Here is a 21990-nt window from a genome sequence, read left to right as displayed (position 1 = left end):
TTGTCAAAAGGCCAAATCTGAAAAATAAATGTAAAATTACAATCTTGATAGAATGCCTCAAAAACTGGAACACAAGTGAAAGATTTCCCTGACAATACGCTACCATTATTCATGGTATTCTTGTAAATAAAGAGTCGATAGACATTGTTTGTTCCGAACCTTGGTTAATGTTGGATTTGATCCGACAGTTCCATTATTTGGGAGAGGTCCAACACACCACTTCCCTTTCCCTTCTGACTCTGAAGCTTCAATAACATGAACTCCTCCATCTGTCATTCCAAGAACGAATTGATTCGGTCCGGATGGATGTGATGCAACTCTGACAGTTCCATTATTTGGGGGAGGTCCAACACACCACTTCCCTTTCCCTTCTGACTCTGAAGCTTCAATAACATGAACTCCTCCATCTGTCATTCCAAGAACGAATTGATTCGGTCCGGATGGATGTGATGCAACGACTAGAGGATAGGCATTACTGCTGCATAAATAACCCAAACAATAAATTAAATCATAAATTCCCTTGAACAATAAATTAAATCATAATATGCCCTTGTCAAAAGCCAAATCTGAAAAATTGAAGTATCAACCATGACAGGATGAAAGAGCCCATTTACCTGGTCATTCCCAATGGTAAATATGCAGAAGGTGCAATGCGACAGTGAGGCCTCAAGCTTTCTGCACCAAACACTCCAACTGCGCCATCGTAGAAGCTCGCCAACTGCGCCATCACAGAAGCTCGCATAAACTAGGACACTGTCACACGTATATATGGCATTTGAAATAGGAGCAAATAAGGTATCATGAGGAGACCACTGCGATGCAACCATGTAACAAGGTAATCCAATCAGATACAGAAGGTAAGTGACATTATATAACTGTCTATGTTTGAATTCAAGACTGCTCACAAGTACTTACATAGTGCAAGCGCTCCAATTCGGAAGCATCATATATAGTATGCTGGCTCTCATGCACAACCAACAAGTGAATTTAATCATTAAGAAACTGTACTGTTGTATCCCCGACTGGTGGTGATGATCTTCCTGGCTGTACTGGTACAATTTTTTTATTTCCGCTTGTCCCACCCATCTATGCCCCAGAGACATAACTGCCAAAAAAACGTGGTTGTCAGTACATGAACATTTCTAGTCTGTAAATTTAGGTAAACTTTAAAGCGAACATCACGGAGTCAGACTATATATAATAATAAAAGAAACCATATACTTGGAGCTGATACCTGGGCATCAGCTCCAGAAGACACCAACACACTCAATACATGTGAAGAAGCCAGGCCTTTGATTTTCTTTTGGTGGCCCTTAAGCTTTTTTTTTACCTTTAAAAATTCCAACAGGTTTTCTTTTGGTGGTCCTTGAGCTTTATTTTTACCTTTAAAAATTCCAACAGGTTTTCTTTTGGTGGCCCTTGAGCTTTGTTTTTACCTTTAAAAATTCCAAGAGGTTTTCTTTTGGTGGCCCTTGAGCTTTGTTTTTACCTTTAAAATTTCCAACAAGTTCAAGTTCAGAGCATGCCACTTAAAGGTCATTTTTGGTAAAGGGGAACAATGAAGAAAAATGAAAAGAATTTTAAATTTAAAGATTTACTCACAGGCAGCACCTCATCAACTCGAACATTGTACGTTTGAATTGATAAATCCTCTATGCTAATTGCAATGGTGTTATTGTCCTGAGGTTGGAAAGCCAGAAAAGTGGCTCACGAGGAGGTGACATGAAAGTTGTCATGAACTGCAATGAATCACTAATTAGCATGTCATGAAACCAGTGATTTAGATAAACTTAGCCTATAGTGAGGAACATTATACAAGAACCTTCTAGAGTGATCCTGAACTGAACACCATTACCCACATAATATGTGAAAGTTGAAGGTGAGACATTAGAGAATAAATCCCTAAGCAGACCAATGTACCAAAACTGAAATTATATATATAATCGGAAACATTAAAATGAAACTGATCTTTAGGTAAAAGGCTTTGTTACCTTAAATGTCATTATATTTAATAAGGAGACCTTGCGACCGGAAGCAGACATCACATAGGAATCATTCTTAGACAAAAGATCTACAAGCAGCGGCTTCTTCTGGATTTGTATCACCAATGTCATTATTCATAACAATCCCACTAGCTGGCTGCCACATCTGTGGTGGAATACTCATTGTAGACTGTGGAACAAAATACTAACTCTTAGTTACGCGTCAATCATTACTGCATAAAATACAGCTGCAAATTATGTATCCAAAAGTATAACAAACAAATAAATAAATAAAACAAGCTAAAACAAGAAGGAAGTAAACAACAACTACTAAAAAAACCCCACCTTTCTATATGGATTCCAGTCACTCCGCGGCCATTTTCATAGCTTATGGAGAGCATTGGATGCCAGTGCTAAAATACAGCTGCAAATTATGTATCCAAAAGTATAACCAATAAATAAATAAAACAAGCTAAAACAAGAAGGAAGTAAACAACTACTAAAAAAACCCCACCTTTCTATATGGATTCCAGTCACTCCGCGGCCATTTTCATAGCTTATGGAGAGCATTGGATGCCAGTGCTAAAACAGCAAGACCGAAATTGGTGTATATCAGTCTTACTACCTGCAAGAAATAGCACATTACTTGTTTGAATCAATATCGACAGAATTTCTAGCACAAAAAATTGTAAAGTTTGTCAACCTTTAGTGTTTTCTGTAATAGAAGGATGATTGCATGCCTTGCTCGCATGCATTGTGTCAGGCAACCTGAGAGACCTACACTGACCCGAATCAATGATTCAGTCAATTTCCCGTTCTTGTTCGTCCTCAACCTCATCTAGAAGCCTTGGTTTAACATCTGGGATCCGACTGCTGTATATACTACTCTGCACACATGTCTTGAGTGTCAGATAATTGTTAGAATCCAGTGATCATATCATCCTATTCTTATAAAAGATATGCCAAAATAATGGCTAATAGAGCATTTGAAAGGAACAAATATGCTATATGGAAACTTGAAAGCAACAATATCTGGACTTTGGAGTGAAAGTTTAGAAAATGATAAGACAAACTAAACTGAATATGGCTGGACAAATATACTAGATTCTAAAGAAATAAGTGTAGGGACTTTAAGTTCTTACAAAAATTAGTCATGGCATTGCAGGTGGAATTATCCCCGAAGGTTCTATAGCACTGGGAAGGGAACCAGGAGCAGTGACTGCAGGAGGCATAACATTCACAATTGAAGCATGTCCCCGAAGGTTCTATAGCGCTGGGAAGGGAACCAGGAGCAGTGACTGCAGGAGGCATAGCATTCACAATTGAAGTCTGCATAGTAAAAATGATCTAGACAGAGTCTAAACATTACCATTAATTACCAGTGCATCACTGCATGTACATAGCAAATGTGCATGGAAGAAGCAATTTACCTTTGTTTCCATTTTCTCTGGTGAGAAGTACCGAGCTGAAATGGCAAAGGCAAAACGAATGATCCTCGATGGAGTGAAGGATCATGTGGTCTGTCACATCGCTAGCAGAGGGACTGCTAAGGAGATGTGGGGCGCATTGTCTACATTATATCAGGGATCTTCAAGCAACGGAAGATGTACTTGGAGCAGACGCTGAGATCTGCTCAGATGCAGAAGGGGGGGCGTGTGGATCCATTCCTCACAAAGCTTAAGGAGACCCATGGTGAATTGTCTGCTACAGGTCATACACCTCAAGGTTCAGAGTTGGTTAGACTGGCCCTCAATTTTGTCTTAGATGAGTGGCGAGTCTTTGTCCAAGATGAGTGGCAAGTCTTTGTCCAGAGTATCCTAGGGAGAGCAGCATTGCCAAATCGGGATGAGATGTGGGCAGCTCTAAAACAAGAGGAGCTAAGGAGTAACTTATTCAAGGTTAAACTTGACGGAAGCAGCGGCAGTGGGTCGAAGCCCAAGGAGGAGGAGGATAATGTAGCTCTTGCATCGAAGGGACAGCGGGAGCAACGGTAACGTAAGGACGTCTCGAAGATCAAGTGTTTTAGGTGTGGTGAGATGGGTCACTGCACTACTCATTGTCCTCTCAAGAAGAAGGGCAAGGATGAGAAGCATGATCCGGAGGTTGCGCCTGCGAAGATCGAAGAAGAGGAGTTCGCCATGACAGTCGAGATACCTCCAAGAGGGAGGTGGGCTGATTTGAAGTTGTAGTTTGAAAGAGCTACAGATGGGCAGGATCCTTGAGTCGTCCACCTCTAAGATCATTTCCTTGCTACGGGAGCCTAGATCAGAAGTAGCAGGATGGACTAGAGTCAGATGGTGCCGAGGAGTGTCGAGGAGATAGTTGCAGTGGCTAGGAGCGCTAGATACTGAACAACGCAGAGCATAGTTGGCAGCAGTGCAAATGGCACAAAGCAGAGGTCAGCAGCAGCACAGTAGATTCAGAGGGTCGGTGCAAATACTGGTAGTAGTCGAGCTCCAACATTCACGTGGTATCATACTGAACACAATTAATTCAGTAATTTTGGATGTTTCTTTCGTAGCTGATAGAGTACTAGCAACAGTGTGCAGTGCAGTGGCAGTTGGCAATGGTAGTTAGCAGTGGCAGTGCTAGCAACAGCACAAATGCAGCACCTGAGAGGGCGTTGTAGTACGGATGCAGTGTTGACAGTGGCAGTGCCAGTAGTAGTACAGTTGCAGCAGCAGCGCAATAGTTGGTGGACAACATGTCAGACATCATTAGCGTAGAGGACAATGCTTCAGAGTCAGAGCAGTATGCAGCAACATATATTGCTAGAGCACATTCCTTGCTAAGAGGAAGTGTTGATTTGAGGTAGCATCGGATCTGCTCTAGGCCTCAAAGTTTTGCAGGAAGGCTTGGGCACATGTATTCCAAAAAACCCAAAAAGCGTTTTGGGAAAACGTTTTGGGAAATTCCGTCTAGAAACAATTTTGTTGATTTGGGGTAGCATCGAATGTGCTCTAGCCACAAAATTTGGTGGAGAGGTTGGGGCACATGAGATCTCCAATACCTAGAAAGGGTTTGGGCAGATTCTAAACAGATCAGGAGATATTAAAATAATTAATACTTTTAATGGAGTCCCTAAGTCTAAACTTAGGGAAAATAAAATATTAACGTGTATTAATATGAATTTGTGTTAGAATGGTCCAAAAGACATGGATCAAGCCATATTTGATCTTAGTCGTTGATTAGGCACTTAATCTCGGCCGTTGATATGTCAACATGAAAAGTATAAGAGGAGGCTTGAGGGTCACTTGGAGAACACACCAGAATGATTAGTCATTCTATTCTCTAGAGTGGGGTTTGCTAAGAGAGATAGAATTAGTGATCGGGAGATGCAGCTGAGAGGCATTTCAGTACAGAGAGAAAGAGAGGCAGAGATAGTGTCGAGAGAGCATCGCAGTAGCCAAGGAGAGTGACGCAGAGCTAGCCAAGGCTCACGCAGGGCCACGTAGAGGCAGTTGGGAGCTACGCAAGAGCCTTAGAGAGGCCAGCGTTGCTAAAGCAAAGGGCTAAAGGGCTGACGCAGACCCATCCAGGGTGACGCAGGGCCAGCGTGGGACAAAGAGGGGCTGACACAGTCCAGAGAAACGCTGGCGCTGGGGTTTCTAGGGTAGATTTATGTTGAGTAGCTGCCGGAAGGATTATCCGGGGTTTCAGCCAGGAGATTTGTCAGAAACTGAGAGGTATTATTGCCAAGGAAATCCTTTGTTGGGTAGTCCAGTTTCGGCACCAAGATTGTACTATGATATTGTTTAATAAGAAAACCCTCAGATTGTTGCACCGGTTTTCCCACATTGGGTTTTTCCGAGGACATTAGTCCCAAAATAATGGTGTCATATGGTGTGTTTGTTTTTGTTTCCTTTAGTTGTTGATCTGTAATATGTTGAGCATGCACTAGTGTTTATTTTCAGTATTTACATTGTAAATAACTTGTCAAGGAAAATAACAAGTAGGTAGGAATAAATCAAATAAAGTGCATGGAGGGTTTCTAACTAAGTAAACTTAGAAACTTCAGCATGGTATTAAAGCGAGGTTGTAGATCACAGGAGGACTAAAATACATCAGCCGAGCATAGCAATAGCAGCAAAAAACAGTTGTCCCGAGGTGACAGAAGTTGTTTCTAGTAGAGCAGCAACAAGGAAGGGTGGCGCAGAGCCTGTGTCATCAAGGGTGAGCTGAGAAGAGGCAACGCAGAGGCTAAGGAAGGCAAAAGAAGCCTCACGCAGTAGCTGGGAGGGCTGACACAGTTGGCTAAGGAGGTCAAGTTGTTGGCGCCGTGATTGCGAAGAGCCTAGGAGCTCTCACCTTCAGGTTGTTGGGGTTTAGAAGGCTGCGAGAATATTGCAGAGTGGAGCTGGTGAGGTACTGTAGTCAGAACAGTACCTGACAAAGCAAGGCCAGAGGAGTTGCTACCAAGGGTTTCTAGTCGAGGAACCCAGATCAGTAGTGCGGTTCCACAAGACGATCAAAGTAGGGGGCATCTCGACAGCGGCAGAAGGATTTCCAAGAGGGAAATCAAGACTGAGAGGGAGTCCAGAAGAGAACTTTCAGATGGGAAGTAGAGACTAAGAGGAGTCGAACAAAGAACTTCCAGGAGGGAAGTAGAGGAGCATCATGGCACTACACGAAGTAAGAGACCAAGATAGACTGGACAGAGCATCGAACTTCACAGTCTGGAAGGCCAGAATCTTATCCGTACTTGACAGGAATCGTGTCAAGAACTTCACCTTGAAGGTAATAGCTATCCCAGTCGACCACAATGATAATGACAAGTACGAGGAGGCGATGGCAAGCGCCAAGAGCATTATCCTTGACGTGGTCAAGGATCATGTAGTACCACACATAGCCGAGAAGGAAACGGAATTTGAGATGTGGGAGGCTCTCAAGAAGCTGTACAAGCGTACTTCTATGCAGAGAAGAATGTTGCTTGAGAATCAGTTGAGGTCGTATCAGATGAAGAAGGGAGAACCGATTAACACCTTCCTCAGAGGACTGAATGAGATCCGAGATCAGTTGACTGCTATAGAGGGGACACCAGATCAAGAGCTAATGGTGAGGACAGCCCTGAATGCTGTCTCAGAAGACTGGGAGGTGTTTGTCCAGAGTATACTGGGCAGAGGGACTCTCCCACATTGGATGAGATGTGGGCAGCTCTTCGTCAGGAAGAGACCAAACGGCAATCGAAGATGGGCAAAGGGACTCTCCCACCTTGGGACGAGATGTGGGCAGCCCTTCGCCAGGAAGAGATCAGATGGCAGTCGAAGACGGGTAGCAGCAGCAAGGGGATCAAAGTCAAGCAAGAGGAGGAAGATGTGGCCCTAGCATCTAAGGGAAAGCAGGAGAAGCGGAAGAAGAAAGATCTCTCCAAGATCAAGTGCTTCCACTGTGGGGAGCTAGGTCATTATGTGACACAATGTCCAAGGAAGAAGAGTAAGAGAGAGTCTTCCGAGACTAAGGCAGCGCCAGCACGGGCAGAGAAGGAAGTTTTGATAGACGATGACTGTGCCATGAGTGCACATGTGCCACTTGAGAAGAAGTGGAAAGACATCGGGTTGTAGTCAGATGGACTATAGGCAATGAGGGGCAAGATCCTCGCGGTACCCAGCCTCTTGGATTAGACCTTGTTACGGGAGGCCCGAAGAGGAGTAGCAAGACTGGTTGAGTCAGGTAGAGACGGATGTGGATGGAGCGGCAGAGAAAGCTACAGTGCAGGTGTCCCGAGACAGCGTGAAGCTAGCAGGCTGCAGCAGTGCGAGAGGCATAGGAGTGTTGCACCAGTGCAGTATGGCACAAAGAGGTGTGCAACGGTGCAAGATTCAAGTAGTTGTTGCAGTAGCGCAAATGTCAAAGAGGGAGCACTTGTCAGCGGTAGAGGGAGCTTCAGCATCAGTGGGTGTCTCTAGCCCAACAGGGAGGCCAGATTGGGAGATCAGTGACTGAGTTGCAGTGCAGCAGTGGGCAGCACGATGCAACATGATAAAAGGAGGTACAGTGCAGATGCAGTGCTGGGAAAAGGACCAGAAGCAGCACGGATGCAGAGGGAATTGTCGTACAAATGCAGCAGTGGCAGTGGCAGAACCATGGGCAACAGTACAGGATACCGCAGTGCAGAGGATGTTGGGCAGGAAGGCCTAGCATCAACACAGGTACCGATGCCGGATGATCAGAGTAATACTCAGTGAGGAGTATTGCTAGAGCACAGTCCTCGCTAAGAGGGAGTGTTGATTTGGGGTAGCACCAGATGTGCTCTAGCCACGGAATTTGGTGGAGAGGTTGGGGCACATGAGATCTCCAATACCCAGAAAGGGTTTGGGCAGATTTTAAACAGATCAGGAGATATTAAAATAATTAATATTTTTAATGGAGTCCCTAAGTCTAAACTTAGGGAAAATCAAATATTAATGTGTATTAATATGAATCTATGTTAGAATGGTCCAAAAGACATGGATCAAGCCAGATCTAATCTTAGCCGTTGATTAGGGACTTAATTTCGGCCGTTGATATGTCAACAGGAAAAGTATAAGAGGAGGCTTGAGGGTCACTTGGAAAACACACCAGAGTGATCAGTCATTCTATTCTCTAGAGCGGGGTTTGCTAAGAGAGATAGAATTAGTGATCGGGAGATGCAACTGAGGGGAATTTGAGTACAGAGAGGCAGAGATAGTGTCGGGAAAGCAGCGCAATAGCCAAGGAGAGTGACGCAGAGACAGCCGGGAGCTGCGCAGAGCCTCAGAGAGGCCAGCGCTGCTGAAGCAGAGGGCCAGAGGACTGACGCAGACCCATCCAAGGTGACGCAAGGCCAGCATGGGACAGAGGGGTTGACACAGTCCAGAGAGAGGCTGATGTTGGGGTTTCTGGGGCAGATTTGTGTTGAGTAGCTGCCGGAAGGATTATTCAGGGTTTCAGCGAGGAGATTTGTCAGAAACTGGGAGGTATTACTGCCAAGGAAATTCTTTGTTGGGTAGGCCAGTTTCGGCACCCAGATTGTATTCTGATATTGCTTAATAAGAAAACCCTCAGATAGTTGCACCGGTTTTCCCACGTTGGGTTTTTCCGAGGACATTATTCCAAAAATAATGGTGTCATATGGTGTGTTTGTTTCTGTTTCTTTAGTTGCTGATCTGTAATATGTGGAGCATGCACTAGTGTCTATTTTCAGTATTTACATTGTAAGTAACTTGTTAAGGAAAATAACAAGTAGCTAGGAATAAATCAAATAAAGTGCATGAAGGATTTCTAGCTAAGTAAACTTAGAAACTTCAACAAATTTTATTAAAATAATTAATATTTTTTAATGGGCCTCTAAGTCTAAACTTATGAAATTAAAAATATTAATGGGTATTTATCTAATTGTGAGTCTAACTTCTAGAAGAAGACAAGGATCAAACTAAAATGATCTTAGCCATTGATTAGTTTTTAATCTGGGCTGTGGAATGTCAACAAGAAGATTATTTAAGGAAGCTTGAGGGTCATTTGGAAAACACACCAAAAGATCAAGGGATCAAATTTCTAAAGTGAGAAGTTCTCAAGAGGAAATTTTGATCGAGTAGATTTCTTGTAGTGAGTACCCGAAAGAAGGAAGTTTTCCTGGGCCGGAGAGTACGAGGCAAAGAGAGGGCAGAACGATGTCCAAAGAGAGGCAGACGTTGGCCCACGCAGAGCTAACACAATGGCAACATAGGCCTTAGAGGGAGATTGAATTCCTGCTGAGAAAATCGAGTTTCAATAGCCAAAAGTCGGGTTGTGAGACCAGGAGGCAGAGATTCGAATTTTCCAGCCAGCAGAGGGTCTAGAGAAGGAGCAGCGTGATACCCAGTAGGGGTGACGCAGGAACTGCATGGGAGTGACGCAGTTCTGCACAGACGCTACGCAGAGCCTCTAGTTCAGTGTGATCAAACTCAGATTCTCCCAGTGACAGGGTGAGAGCACTTCACCATTCGTTTTGTCCAGTTTCTCTCTGTATTGGATTGCTAGTTGAGCATCCAAGAAATGTAGTCAGATTTACTATTGCATAATAATGAAAACCCTCAGAGTCCCTCATTGGGTTTTTCCGGGGACATTTGTCCAAAAAAATTGGTGTCATTTGTGTTGTATTTTCTTTCTTGCTCAATATCTTGTTTCCGCATAATATTTAAGTGAAGGTTGCATTGTATATGTTTCAATATTTTCCATAGGAAACTACAAATAATTTGGTTGATTAATTTAACAAATAGAAGAAACATTATCAGTTGTTGTAGTAGGGATTTTGGTTTAGGAATTTTCACAGAGATAAGCAACATTCGCATTTATTTTGTTGAAATATCTTTGGAGATCTCTAATTGTTTCAAGTAATAATCATTGTGGCATTGTCTTGTAGTAAGAGCATTGATAATCTTGTGATATTAATCATTGGTATCTTGTTAAGCATTGATCAAATTATTCTAGGTGCTCCAAGTATCATTGAACAAGTTATTACGGGATTTGAGCACATCCTGTAATTGTTGAATAATGAATATTATGGATATTTGTTTGGCACTTAGTAACTTGGCACATTTACTTGGGATAATATTGCGATCTCATTGATAAGTACTTGGTGGTATAACTTAAGATCAAGTCATAATTAAGTACTTAAACAAAGTACTTGGTGGTATAACTTAAGATCAAGTCATAATTAAGTACTTAAACAACTTAAACAATTTTACCTTAAGAATCACTCAATCTATCTTGCACCGCATTCCAAGTCTCATCGCATTGATAACGTACCTCCAAGCATAAGCTTGGTTGATAGATACTTAGGGCCACGCTTTCTCAATTTAGCTTGAGGAACTTAGACCCTCTAACACGATGACCTTGTGGTCATTAGAACCACAGTCTCTGCAACGCCAGAGGCATCGGATGGTTGGAACACAAGGGGAGGTGTCGTTAATCAAGCCTTTATTTGCTTCCCATTTCCTTCCATCCCACAACCAACTCTAGAGACTAGTTCTAAAACAGTTACGAGGAAGGTTACACTTAGAATAGGCATTTGACTTAAAATCAACCAAGATTCTATGTTTCACCTAGTTTGTAGGATTTTCACTTCATATAGGATAGTCATTCATCCAAGCAGCGATTGTCCTTCCGGTTACTTAGCATTTAATTGGTAATATGCAAGAAGTTGACTCCATAAGGCATTGGTCTCACAATTCAATTTAATATAATCCTTCGAAACTTGCTAAATTTAACCAAGTCACTCAATCGTGTCTCTCGGGCTTGTTGGTTGTCAACTTGTCTTTCATCTTCACATTTCCATAGGGACTACCCCCCATAGCCTGTTGTTGGGAGACAGCTAGAACAGAGAGGTCGGGGATCAAAGTGACAGCCCCCAACCTCATTTGTTGTCATAGTGTCTGTACAATCTAAGTTTACTTAGTTTAGAAATCCTTCATGCACTTTTTCTGATTTATTCCTACCTACTTGTTATTTTACTTTAACAAGTTATTTACAAAGTAAATACTGAAAATAAACACCAGTGCATGCTCAACATATTACAAATCAGCAATTAAAAGGAACAACAAACACACCACATGACACCATTGTTTTTGGACCACTGTCCCTAGAAAAACCCAATGCGGGAAAATTGGTGCAACTATCTGAGGGTTTTCTTATTAAGCAATATCAGAGTACAATCTGGCTGTCGAAACTGACCTCCCCAACAGAGAATTTCCTTAGCAGTTATACCTCACAATTTGAGAGAAATCTCCTGGCTGAAACCCCGAAAAATCCTTCCGGCAGCTCCTCAGCACAAAACTGCTCTGCAACCCCAGCGTCTACCCAATCTGGACTGCGTCGGCCCCTCTCTATTTCACGCTAGCCCTGCGTCAGCTTTCTGGGCCTCTACGTCAGACACGCTGGCCTCTTTGGTGCTCTGCACAGCACTTGGTTGCCTCTGTGTGGCCTTGCGTGAGCCCTTGCTGGCTCAACATCACTCCTTGGCTGCTGCGCTACTCTCCCGACACAATCTCTACCTTCTTTGTTTCTATGTACTCAATGCCCCTCAGCTGCTCTCCCGATCACTGATTCTATTTCTCTTAGCAAACCCCGCTCTAAAGAATACAATGACTAATCAATCTGGTGTCTTCTCCAAGTGACCCTCAAGCCTCCTCTTATACTTTTCCTGTTGACATCTCAACGGCCGAGATTAAGTCCCTAATCAACGGCTAGGATTAGATCTGGCTTGATCCATGTCCTTTGGACCATTCTAACACAGAGTCATATTAATACACATTAATATTTTATTTTCCCTAAGTTTAGACTTAGGGATTCCATAAAAATATTAATTATTTTAATATCTCCTTATCTGTTTAGAATCTGCCCAAACCCTTTCTGGGTATTGGAGATCTCATGTGCCCCAACCTCTCCACCAAATTTCGTGGCTGGAGCACATCCGATGCTACCCCAAATCAACAAGGGGTGTGGCTGAATCTAGTTTTCCCAAAGGACCAGTGTTGAATCAAGGAGGCTCGTCTTTCAAAGACATTCTAAATGGAAAACAGGTTGCCTTGCAAATCCAGAGCAGACACATAATATTCCCAACCCCTATATAGTGGAACAGTTGAATCAAGTTCCTGCATTGACTGTAGATTTATCAAAAAGTAACGATCTGCGTTCAACATATGAAGCCCAATCTGTTGTATGTAGATTCAATAGTTTCTAGCCAAAAACAATGGATCTTTTTCACTGGATCTTAACAAATTCAACACTAAACTGTGAAGGCCCATGGTTTTGGGGAACTACAGGACTCTTTGTCACTCCATGGTTCCCAAATTTTGATGCAAATACAACGGTAGTATCTAGAATGTCGGTATGGGTTAGATTGCATAATCTTCCCCTACATTTCTGGCATCATAAAGTACTAGAAAGCATCAGGAATCTCTTAGGGTGATACATAAAGACAGATACACAAAGAGTTGAAGAACGAATCTTCACTTTCGCCAGAACACGTGTGGAGGTGGATCTCACTAAAGGATTGTTGGATCGCATCCTCTTGACTCACAACAACCAGCGTTGGACACAGTATATAGATTTTTAAAACACACCATTCCGATGTTGAATATGCTGCAACTGGACATCTACAAAATACATGTCCTGACGCTAAGAAAGAGCCATGAAGGAAGAAGAAACCAGGGAAAAAACCTAAAGGATGGCAATTTCCACAACATTTGCCTGAAGACGACGAGGAAGATGAAGAAATGGATCCCCTTACAAAAGAACAAGTCCAGAATGCACAATAAAATGCAGAAAAGAAGGAAACACAACATGAACTCTCATCAACACCAGATCCCACAGCACAGCCGGAGGGGAGACCTGAGTCTAAGGAATTGGGAGGATACAAACGTCATCACGTCTCAAAAAGCTCGGATTCAAATAAGGAAATTCCGAAAATGGATGAAGAGAACCAAATAGCTCTTGTATCCACCACTCCATCTCAAGGAGAATGGCGGAAAGTGGAAAAAAAGAAATGGAGGAAAGGGTAACTTGTTTCTCTACATATTAAGATAGTTTTTTGTTTTTGTTTTGGCTCAGTGAACACCAGTCTCGACTGGCTTGATGAATGCTTTAAAAGCATCTACAACATGTAATTTTGTTTTCATTAATAAAATTATGATTTTTCTTGGGGGAAAAAAGAGAAATAATTATTTTGTAGAGGGATCTAAGCATATTTATTGAACACCCAAAATCCTAGCAGCCACAAGGTAATAGTGTTTTCTATTAGCACAATGGTTGATTGGTTGAAGGGTTAGTATGCTTGCTTACTCAACCTAACCATCCTCCTCTCTACGCTGCATCTACAATCCCTAGGGTATCTTCTCCACTCAACCTTCCCAGAGAGTACAATTGTAGTCACTCACTGCACAAAATAATATTATATATGATATCACAAATAAACCACAAAAGCTTAAATAACGTACATACAAAGCAATGAATTAACCATACACATACATGTCCTCTCTTGGCTAATATTATAGCAACAACAATCATGAACAAGCCCTGAACATGTAAACCCTAGTATAACTTTTCAATTTGTTTCATATCAAAGTTCTAGAAAAAATCTTGAATCTCACACCCATGAACAAGATCATACTACCTCGAAACCATGGCAAAATGATAAATCATTGTGCAAACATCAAATATTTCAATGTATTAAAGGACAAAAGTATCTTATAGGAGAAAAGTATGCCTCACCCATCCTTTGTGCCAGGTTTATAGAATGTTTAGTGCATCTTCACCACTTCACCTTTGTAGACTGTACAAGTGCAGTTCTTCACTAGATAAAGAAGATCAATATAGTTGATTATGAGAGCATAGATAAAACATATAATAAATTGAATAGCAAACAAATGGAGCCACAAATTAGCAAAAGATACTTTTAACTAAAGTGCATTGTATATAGGTATCTTGAATCACCTTCATTTATGAACAATAATCTCCATTTTCCATGCTTGCTTCCTTCATTTCCATTTCCACATCCAACAAACAAAGCCAAGACGAAAGTACAAAAATGTGAACAAAAAAAGCAAAACAAAGGAAAACAAGTACAACTCACCCAAAAAAATGAAATCAAGACCAAACTACAAAAAACAATTAAAAAAAAAAAGAAAAACAAAGGAAAACGAGTACAACACAAAGCATGGCCATGCTCAAACTCAAAAAAACATGCAAACAAGAACAAAAGAAAGTGCAAACATCCCCTCTGCACATCATCTCTCCTACAGTGTGCTCTCCTCCGCTGAAAGGAAAAAATGTGGGCTGGAAAAGGTTAAAATGCAAACACAGTTAGTAATGGTAAGCACATTTCAGAACCAACAATTATTCATAATAAGAAACGCACCTCCCTTAGATTTTGCTTTATAACGATGGACATTCTTTTGTATTCCCCTTGCTCGTGCTCATCAGAACAAGCCATCTACAACAGAGAGAAAATAAGATATTACAATCATTGTATAAGTTAAACTGGAGAGTTAAATGCAATAATTAATTATAATAAGAAACACACCTTTCTTTGAGATTGTTATATAAAAGGGGAGACTCCAATTGTATTGCACTTATTCAGGCTCCCTGGAAAAAGCCATCTGCAATAGATACACAAAAGAATATTATATTTCTAAAATATATTAAACTAGAGACTTTCAATTCATGAACTTGTCATGCAACTTGGTCCAAATCCACTTATATTCCATGTTATACCTCAAGAAAATGCGGATTTTCTAAACTAGATGTACTTCTACTAGGAATAATACAAACAATGTTTTCATAACAGGTAATCTTTTAAGAAGTTGAAAACATGACTCACTCATCCTCTATGTTGCATTTGCATTGCCTAAGGTATCTTCTCCACTTGACCATCCCAAAGACTACAATTGTAGTCACTCACTACACAAATGAATATTATATGTGAGATAACGAATAAACCATCAGAGAAATTAAATAACGGACACTATATTTGTAGTCACTCACGGCACAAAGAAATATTATATATGAGATCATGAATAAACCATAAGGGAAACTTAATAACAATTATACAAAGCAATGAATTAATGATACACATACTTGCTCTCCCTCGGCTAATGTTATAGCAGCAACAAGCATGAACAATAAGCTCTAAAAATGTGAACCCCGGTGTAACTTTCCCTTTATTTCATATCAAAGTTCTCGGAAAATCTCGAACCTCACACCCATTAACAAGATCATACTACCCTGAAGCCATGACAAAAGGATAAATCGTTGCATAAACAAAAAATATTCCAGTGTCTTAAACCACAATATTATTATGTAGGAAAAAATTATGGCTCACCAATTGTCCACGCTACTTTTGTAGAATGTCTAGGGTATCTTCACCACTTGACCTTCATGGAATATACAGTCGTAATCACTTTCTACACAAAGTGTATCAATATATATGAGTATGAGACCACATATAAAACATATGATAAATTGAAAAACAAGTAAAAGGAGTCACAAATGAGCAAAAGATAATTGTGAGTGAAGTGCATTGTGTATAGTTAAGGTGATTCAACTTTATTTATGAATGATATCCTCCATTTCATCACTTACATTTGCTCTCCCTGCTCCCTTCCTTTCCTTTTGAACATCCATCAAACAAAACCAAATACCAAACTACAAGAAATGAGCAAAAATACAAAACAAAGGAAAATGAGTACAACACAAAGCATGGTCATGTTCAAACTCAGCGATAATAAAACATGTACAAAACAACAAATAAAAAATCATTAACTTCCCCTTTGCACATTATCTCTATTGCGGTGTCCTCTCCTCCTCTCCTCAACTGAAACGGAAAAAAAGTGGGGTGAATAAGGTTGAAATATAAACACAGTAATTGGTAAACAAATTTCAAAACCAATAGTTATTCATAATAGGAAACATACCTCCTCTAGAGTTTGTTATATAATGATAGGCACTCCATTCTATATTCCACTTACTCGTACTCAACAGAACAAGACATCTACAATACACACATAATAAAGATATTAGAATCATTATACATGTTAAACTGGAGGGTTGAATGTAATAATCAATCATAATATTAAACATTCTTGTTTTCAAGTTCTGTTATATAAAGGGGGATAATCCATTATGTATTTCACGTATTTCTGCCCACTGGAATCAACCATCTATAATAGATACACAATAAAATGTTAAAATTCTAATAAAAGTTAAACTAGAGTTGAAGGGATGAAAACTTGTCATCCAACTTAATTCCAGTCCATTTATATTCCATGCTATATCTAAAAATATGTAAATCTTCAAACAAGATGTAATCATACTAGGAATATGGAAATCAATGTTATCATAACAGATGATTCTCTTTTTGAGAGGGATCTAAACATATTTAAACATATTGAACACCCAAAATCCAAGGGGCCACAAGGCAATAGTGTTGTCTATAAGCACAATGAAGGGTCGGTATGCTTGCTTGCTCGACCTTCCCATCCTCCTCTCTAGGGCATGTTGTGTGGGGTTGTGTTTGTGATGTGGAGCAAGAAAGCATATAAATTTAAAAATACCATTTGATGTATATGTCAAACCACTAATTGAGTGGTACTACCCGAGAACCACGCTAAAAGGAGAATATGTCGAGCAAATGAATAATAATAACACTATTTTGTTGGAAACCAACATGACTCACCCATCCTTTGCATTGCATCTACAATGCCAAGGGCATCTTCTCTACTCAACCCTCACAAAAGTACAATTGTAGTCACACACTGCACAAAGTAATATTATATATGGAATCACAAATAAATAAACCACAAGAGCTTAAATAACATACATATAGAGCGATGAATTAACCATACACATATCTGCCCTGCCTTGGCTAATATTATAGTTGTGACAATCATGAACAATAAGCCTGAAACATGTAAATCCTAGTAGAATTTTTCCATTTGTTTCATATCAAGGTTTTGGAAAAGGTCTTGAACCTCACACCCATGAACAAGATCATACTACCTCGAAACCATGACAAAATGATAAATCATTGTGCAAACAACAAAATATTTCAGCTATTAAAGGACAAAAGTATTTTGTAGGAAAAAAGTATGTCTCACCCATCCTTTGTGCCACGTTTGTAGAATGTTTAGTGCATCTTCACCACTTCACCTTTGTAGATTATACAATTGTAGTTCTTCACTACATAAAGAAAATATATATAGTTGATTATGAGAGCATCAGTAAAACATATAATAAATTGAATAGCAAACTAATGAAGCCACAAATTAGCAAAAGTTTCTTTTACCTGAAGTGCATTGCATATAGGTATGTTGATTCACCTTCATTTATGAACAATAATCTACATTTTTCTTGTCAGCTTCATTTCCGTTTCCACAACCAACAAACAAAACCAAGACCAAAGTTCTGGAAAATGTCTTGAATCTCACACCCATGGACAAGATCATACTACCTCAAAACCATGAAAAAATCATAAATCATTGTGCAAACAACAAAATATTTCAGCGTAATAAAGGACAAAAGGATTTTATAGGAGAAAAGTACATCTCACTCATCCTTTATGCCACATTTGTAGAATGTTTTTTCCATCTTCAACACTTCACTTTTGTAGACTATACAATTGTTGTTCTTCACTACATAAAGAAGATATATATAGTTGATTATGAGACCATCAATAAACATATAATAAATTGAATAGCAAACAAATGAAGCCACAAATTAGCAAAAGATTTTTTTAACAGAAGTGCATTGCATATAGGTATGTTGACTCACCTTCATTTATGAACAATAATCTCCATTTTCCTTGTCTGCTTTGTTTCCGTTTCCATACCCAACAAACAAAACAAGGACCAAAGTACAAAAAATGTGAAAAAAAAAAAAGGAAAACGAGTACAACACACCCAAAAAAAAATGAAACCTAAACCCAAATACAAAAAACAAGAAAAAAAAAAAAAAGGAAAACAAGTACAACACAAAGCATGGCCATGCTCAAAATCAACAAAACATGCAAACAAGACCAAAGGAAAATTTGCAAACATCCCCTCTGCACATCATTTCTCCTGCAATGTGATCTCCTCTGCTGAAAAGTCAGCTGAAAAAGGTTCAAATGCACACAGTTAGTAATGGTAAACATGTTTAAAAACCAATAATTATACATAAAAGGAAATGCACCTCCCCTAGAGTTTGTTTATAACGATGGACACTCTCTTTTGTATTCCATTTGCTAGTGCTCATCACAACAAGCCATCTAAAACAGATAGAAAATAAGATATTACAATCATTATATAAGTTAAACTGGAGAGTTGAATGCAATAATTAATCATAATAACAAATAAACCTTTCTTTGACATTGTTATATAAAAGGGGAGAGCCCATTTTCTATTGCATGAATTCATGCCCGCTGGAACAAGCCACCTGCAATAGATAACAAAAAAAATATTAGATTTCTAAAATACATTAAACTAGAGAAAGTTTGAATTCATGAACTTGTCATGCAACTTAGTCTGAGTCTAGTTATCTTCCATGCTATACCTCAAGAAAATACAGATTTTCTAAACAAGATGTACTTCTACTAGGAATAATACAATGTTTTCATAAGAGGTAATTTTTTTGAGAAAATGAAAACAACATGACTCACCCATGCCCTATGTTGCATCCGCGTTGCCTAAGGTATCTTCTCCACTAAACGATCCCAAACACTACAATTGTAGTCACTCACTACACAAATCAATATTATGTATGAGATCACGAATAAACCATGAGGGAAATTAAATATTAGGCACTATATTTGTAGTCACTCACGGCACAAAGTAATATTATATATGAGATCATAAATAAACCACGAGAGTAGTTGTATAACAATTATACAGAGCAATGAATTAACCATACACATACTTGCTTGCCCTTGGCTAACATTATCGCACCAACAAATATGAACAATAAGCTCTAAAAATGTGAAACCAAATGTAACTTTTCCCTTTATTTCGTATCAACATTCTCGGAAAATCTCAAACCTCACACCCATTAACAAGATCATACTACCATGAACCCACGAAAAAAGGATAAACCGTTGCATAAACAACAAATATTTCAGTGGCTTAAAGCACAATATTATCATACAAGAAAAAATAATGGCTCACCGATTGTTTGTGCTGCTTTTGTGGAATGTCTAGAGTATCTGCACCAGTTGACGTTCATCGACTATACAACTGTAGTCACTTGCTACACAACGTAGATCAATATAGTTGAGTATGAGACCACATATAAAACATATGTTAAATTGAAAAACAAGTGGTGTCACAAATGAGCAAAAGATAAGGGTGAGTGAAGCGCATTATGTATAGTTAAGGTGATTCACCTTCATTTATGAATGATAACCTCCATCTCATCACTTTCATTTCCACTCCCTGCTCCATTTCTTTCCTTTCGCACACCCAACAAATAAGACCAAATACCAAACTACAAGAAATGAGAAAAAAAATACAAAACAAAGGAAAATGAGTGCCACACAAAGCATGGCCATTTTCCAACACAACAAAAACAAAATACGTAGGCAACAAAAAAATAAAAAATTATAAACTTCCCCTTTGCACATTATCTCCACTGCAATGTCCTCTCCTCCACTACAAAGAAAAAAAAATGGGGTGAATAATGTTAAAATATAGACACAAATATTAACCGTAAGCAAACTCCAAAACCAATAGTTATTCATAATAATAAACCTACTTCCTCTAGAGTTTGCTATATAATGATAGACACTTCATTTTATATTCCACTTACTCGTGCTCACTAAAACAAGCCATTTACAACATATACATAATTAAGATATTAGAATCATTCTACAAATTAAACTGGAGGGTTGAATGCAATAATAAATCATAATATGAAACATTCTTGCCTTCGAGTTCTATTATATAAAGAGGGATAATCCATTTTGTATTTCACGTATTTCTGCCCACTAGAATCAACCATCTGCAGTAGATACATAATAAAATATTAGAATTCTAATAAAAGTTAAACTCGACAGTTGAAGGGATGAACTTGTCATCCAACTTAATTCCGGTCCATTTATACTCCATGCTATATCTCAAAATATATAAATCTTCTAAAAAAGATGTAATTCTACTAGGAATAAGGAAATCAATGTTATCCTAATAGATGATTCTTTTTGTGAGAGGGATATAAACATATTAAATCATATTGAACACCCAAAATCATAGGGGCCACAAGGCAATAGTGTTGTCTATTAGTACAATAGTTGACTGGTTAAACGGTCGGTATGCTCAACCTTGGTCGACCTTGCCATGCTCCTCTCCAGGCCACAATGGGTGAGGTTGTGTGCGTGATGTGGAGCAAGAAAGCATATAAATTTAAACATACCATTTGATGTATATGTCAAACCACTAATTAAGTGGTACTACCCCAAAACCATGCTAGAAGGAGAAAACATCGAGCAAACGAATAATAATAACGCTATTTTGATGGAAAACAACGTGACTCACCCATCCTTTGTGTTGCATCTACAATGCCTAGAGTACAATTGTAATCAATCAGTGCACAAAGTATATATATATATATATATATATATATATATATATATATATATATATATATATATATATATATATATATATATCACAAATAAACCACAATAGCTTAAATAGCATACATATAGAGCGATGAATTAACCATACACATACCTACCCTCGCTTCGCTAATATTATCGCTGTGACAATCATGAACAATAAGCCCTGAACATGTAAATCCTAGTATAACTTTTCCATTTGTTTCATATCAAAGTTCTAGAAAAAGTCTAGAACCTCACACCCATGAACAAGATCATACTACCTCGAAATCTCACCCATCCTTTGTGCCATGTTTGTAGAATGTTTAGTGCATCTTCACCATTTCACCTCTGTAAATTATACAATTGTAGTTTTTCACTACATAAAGAAGATATATACAGTTGATTATGAGAGCATCGGTCAAACATATAATAAATTGAATAGCAAACTAATGAAGCCACAAATTAGCAAAATTTTCTTTTCCCTGAAGTGCATTGTATATAGGTATGTTGACTCACCTTCATTTATGAACAATAATCTACATTTTTCTTGTCAGCTTCATCTCCGTTTCCACAACCAACAAACAAAACCAAGACCAAAGTTCTGGAAAATGTCTTGAATCTCACACCCGTGAACAAGATCATACTACCTCAAAACCATGAAAAAATCATAAATCATTGTGCAAACAACAAAATATTTAAACGTATTAAAGGACAAGAGAATTTTATAGGAGAAAAGTACATCTCACCCATCCTTTATGCCACGTTTGTAGAATGTTTATTGCATCTTCAACACTTCACTTTTGTAGACTATACAATTGTTGTTCTTCACTAAATAAAGAAGATATATATAGTTGATTATGAGAGCATCAATAAAACATACAATAAATTGAATAGCAAACAAATGAAGCCACAAATTAGCAAAAGATTTTCTCAACAGAAGTGCATTGCATA

At 39.0% G+C, this 21990-nt stretch overlaps 1 protein-coding gene across 29 annotated transcripts in view; it reads right to left on the bottom strand.

Annotated features, from left to right (window-relative positions):
• LOC149175411 (protein TOPLESS-RELATED PROTEIN 2-like) overlaps positions 1-21990 on the bottom strand; it is a 28571-nt gene that overhangs the window by 624 nt on the left and 5957 nt on the right. For 3 of the 29 annotated variants that reach the window (XM_089419639.1, XM_089419668.1, XM_089419640.1), the window contains exons 18-44: positions 21556-21867; positions 21321-21415; positions 19831-20444; positions 19613-19694; positions 19111-19190; positions 18811-18887; positions 18246-18564; positions 17761-18106; positions 17573-17654; positions 16391-16467; positions 16059-16290; positions 15799-15880; positions 15555-15701; positions 15298-15377; positions 15001-15076; positions 14836-14910; positions 14412-14733; positions 14190-14271; positions 2686-2869; positions 2497-2607; positions 2328-2406; positions 1992-2172; positions 1603-1739; positions 1437-1489; positions 916-1105; positions 615-812; positions 160-478 (exon numbers count right to left, since the gene is read on the bottom strand). In XM_089419639.1, the coding sequence (XP_089275765.1) occupies positions 160-478; positions 615-742 (447 nt within the window). In that variant the 5' untranslated portion in view covers positions 743-812; positions 916-1105; positions 1437-1489; ... (21 more) ...; positions 21321-21415; positions 21556-21867. Of the gene's footprint in view, positions 1-159; positions 479-614; positions 813-915; positions 1106-1234; positions 1490-1602; positions 1740-1991; positions 2173-2327; positions 2407-2496; positions 2608-2685; positions 2870-14189; positions 14272-14371; positions 14734-14835; positions 14911-15000; positions 15077-15297; positions 15378-15554; positions 15702-15798; positions 15881-16058; positions 16291-16390; positions 16468-17572; positions 17655-17760; positions 18107-18245; positions 18565-18810; positions 18888-19110; positions 19191-19612; positions 19695-19830; positions 20445-21320; positions 21416-21555; positions 21868-21990 lie in introns of all 29 variants that reach the window. The other 26 variants (XM_089419643.1, XM_089419642.1, XM_089419641.1 and 23 more) reach the window with 26 other exon arrangements.

The sequence above is a fragment of the Pinus tabuliformis genome, chromosome 4_1, assembly GCF_031772625.1.
Source record: "Pinus tabuliformis cultivar Carrire ecotype Pingquan chromosome 4_1, CPIR1, whole genome shotgun sequence".
Classification (NCBI taxonomy): Eukaryota; Viridiplantae; Streptophyta; class Pinopsida; order Pinales; family Pinaceae; genus Pinus; species Pinus tabuliformis.
The sequence above is the reverse complement of the archived record's forward strand: the minus strand, read 5'-3'. Positions and strand labels throughout refer to the sequence as shown.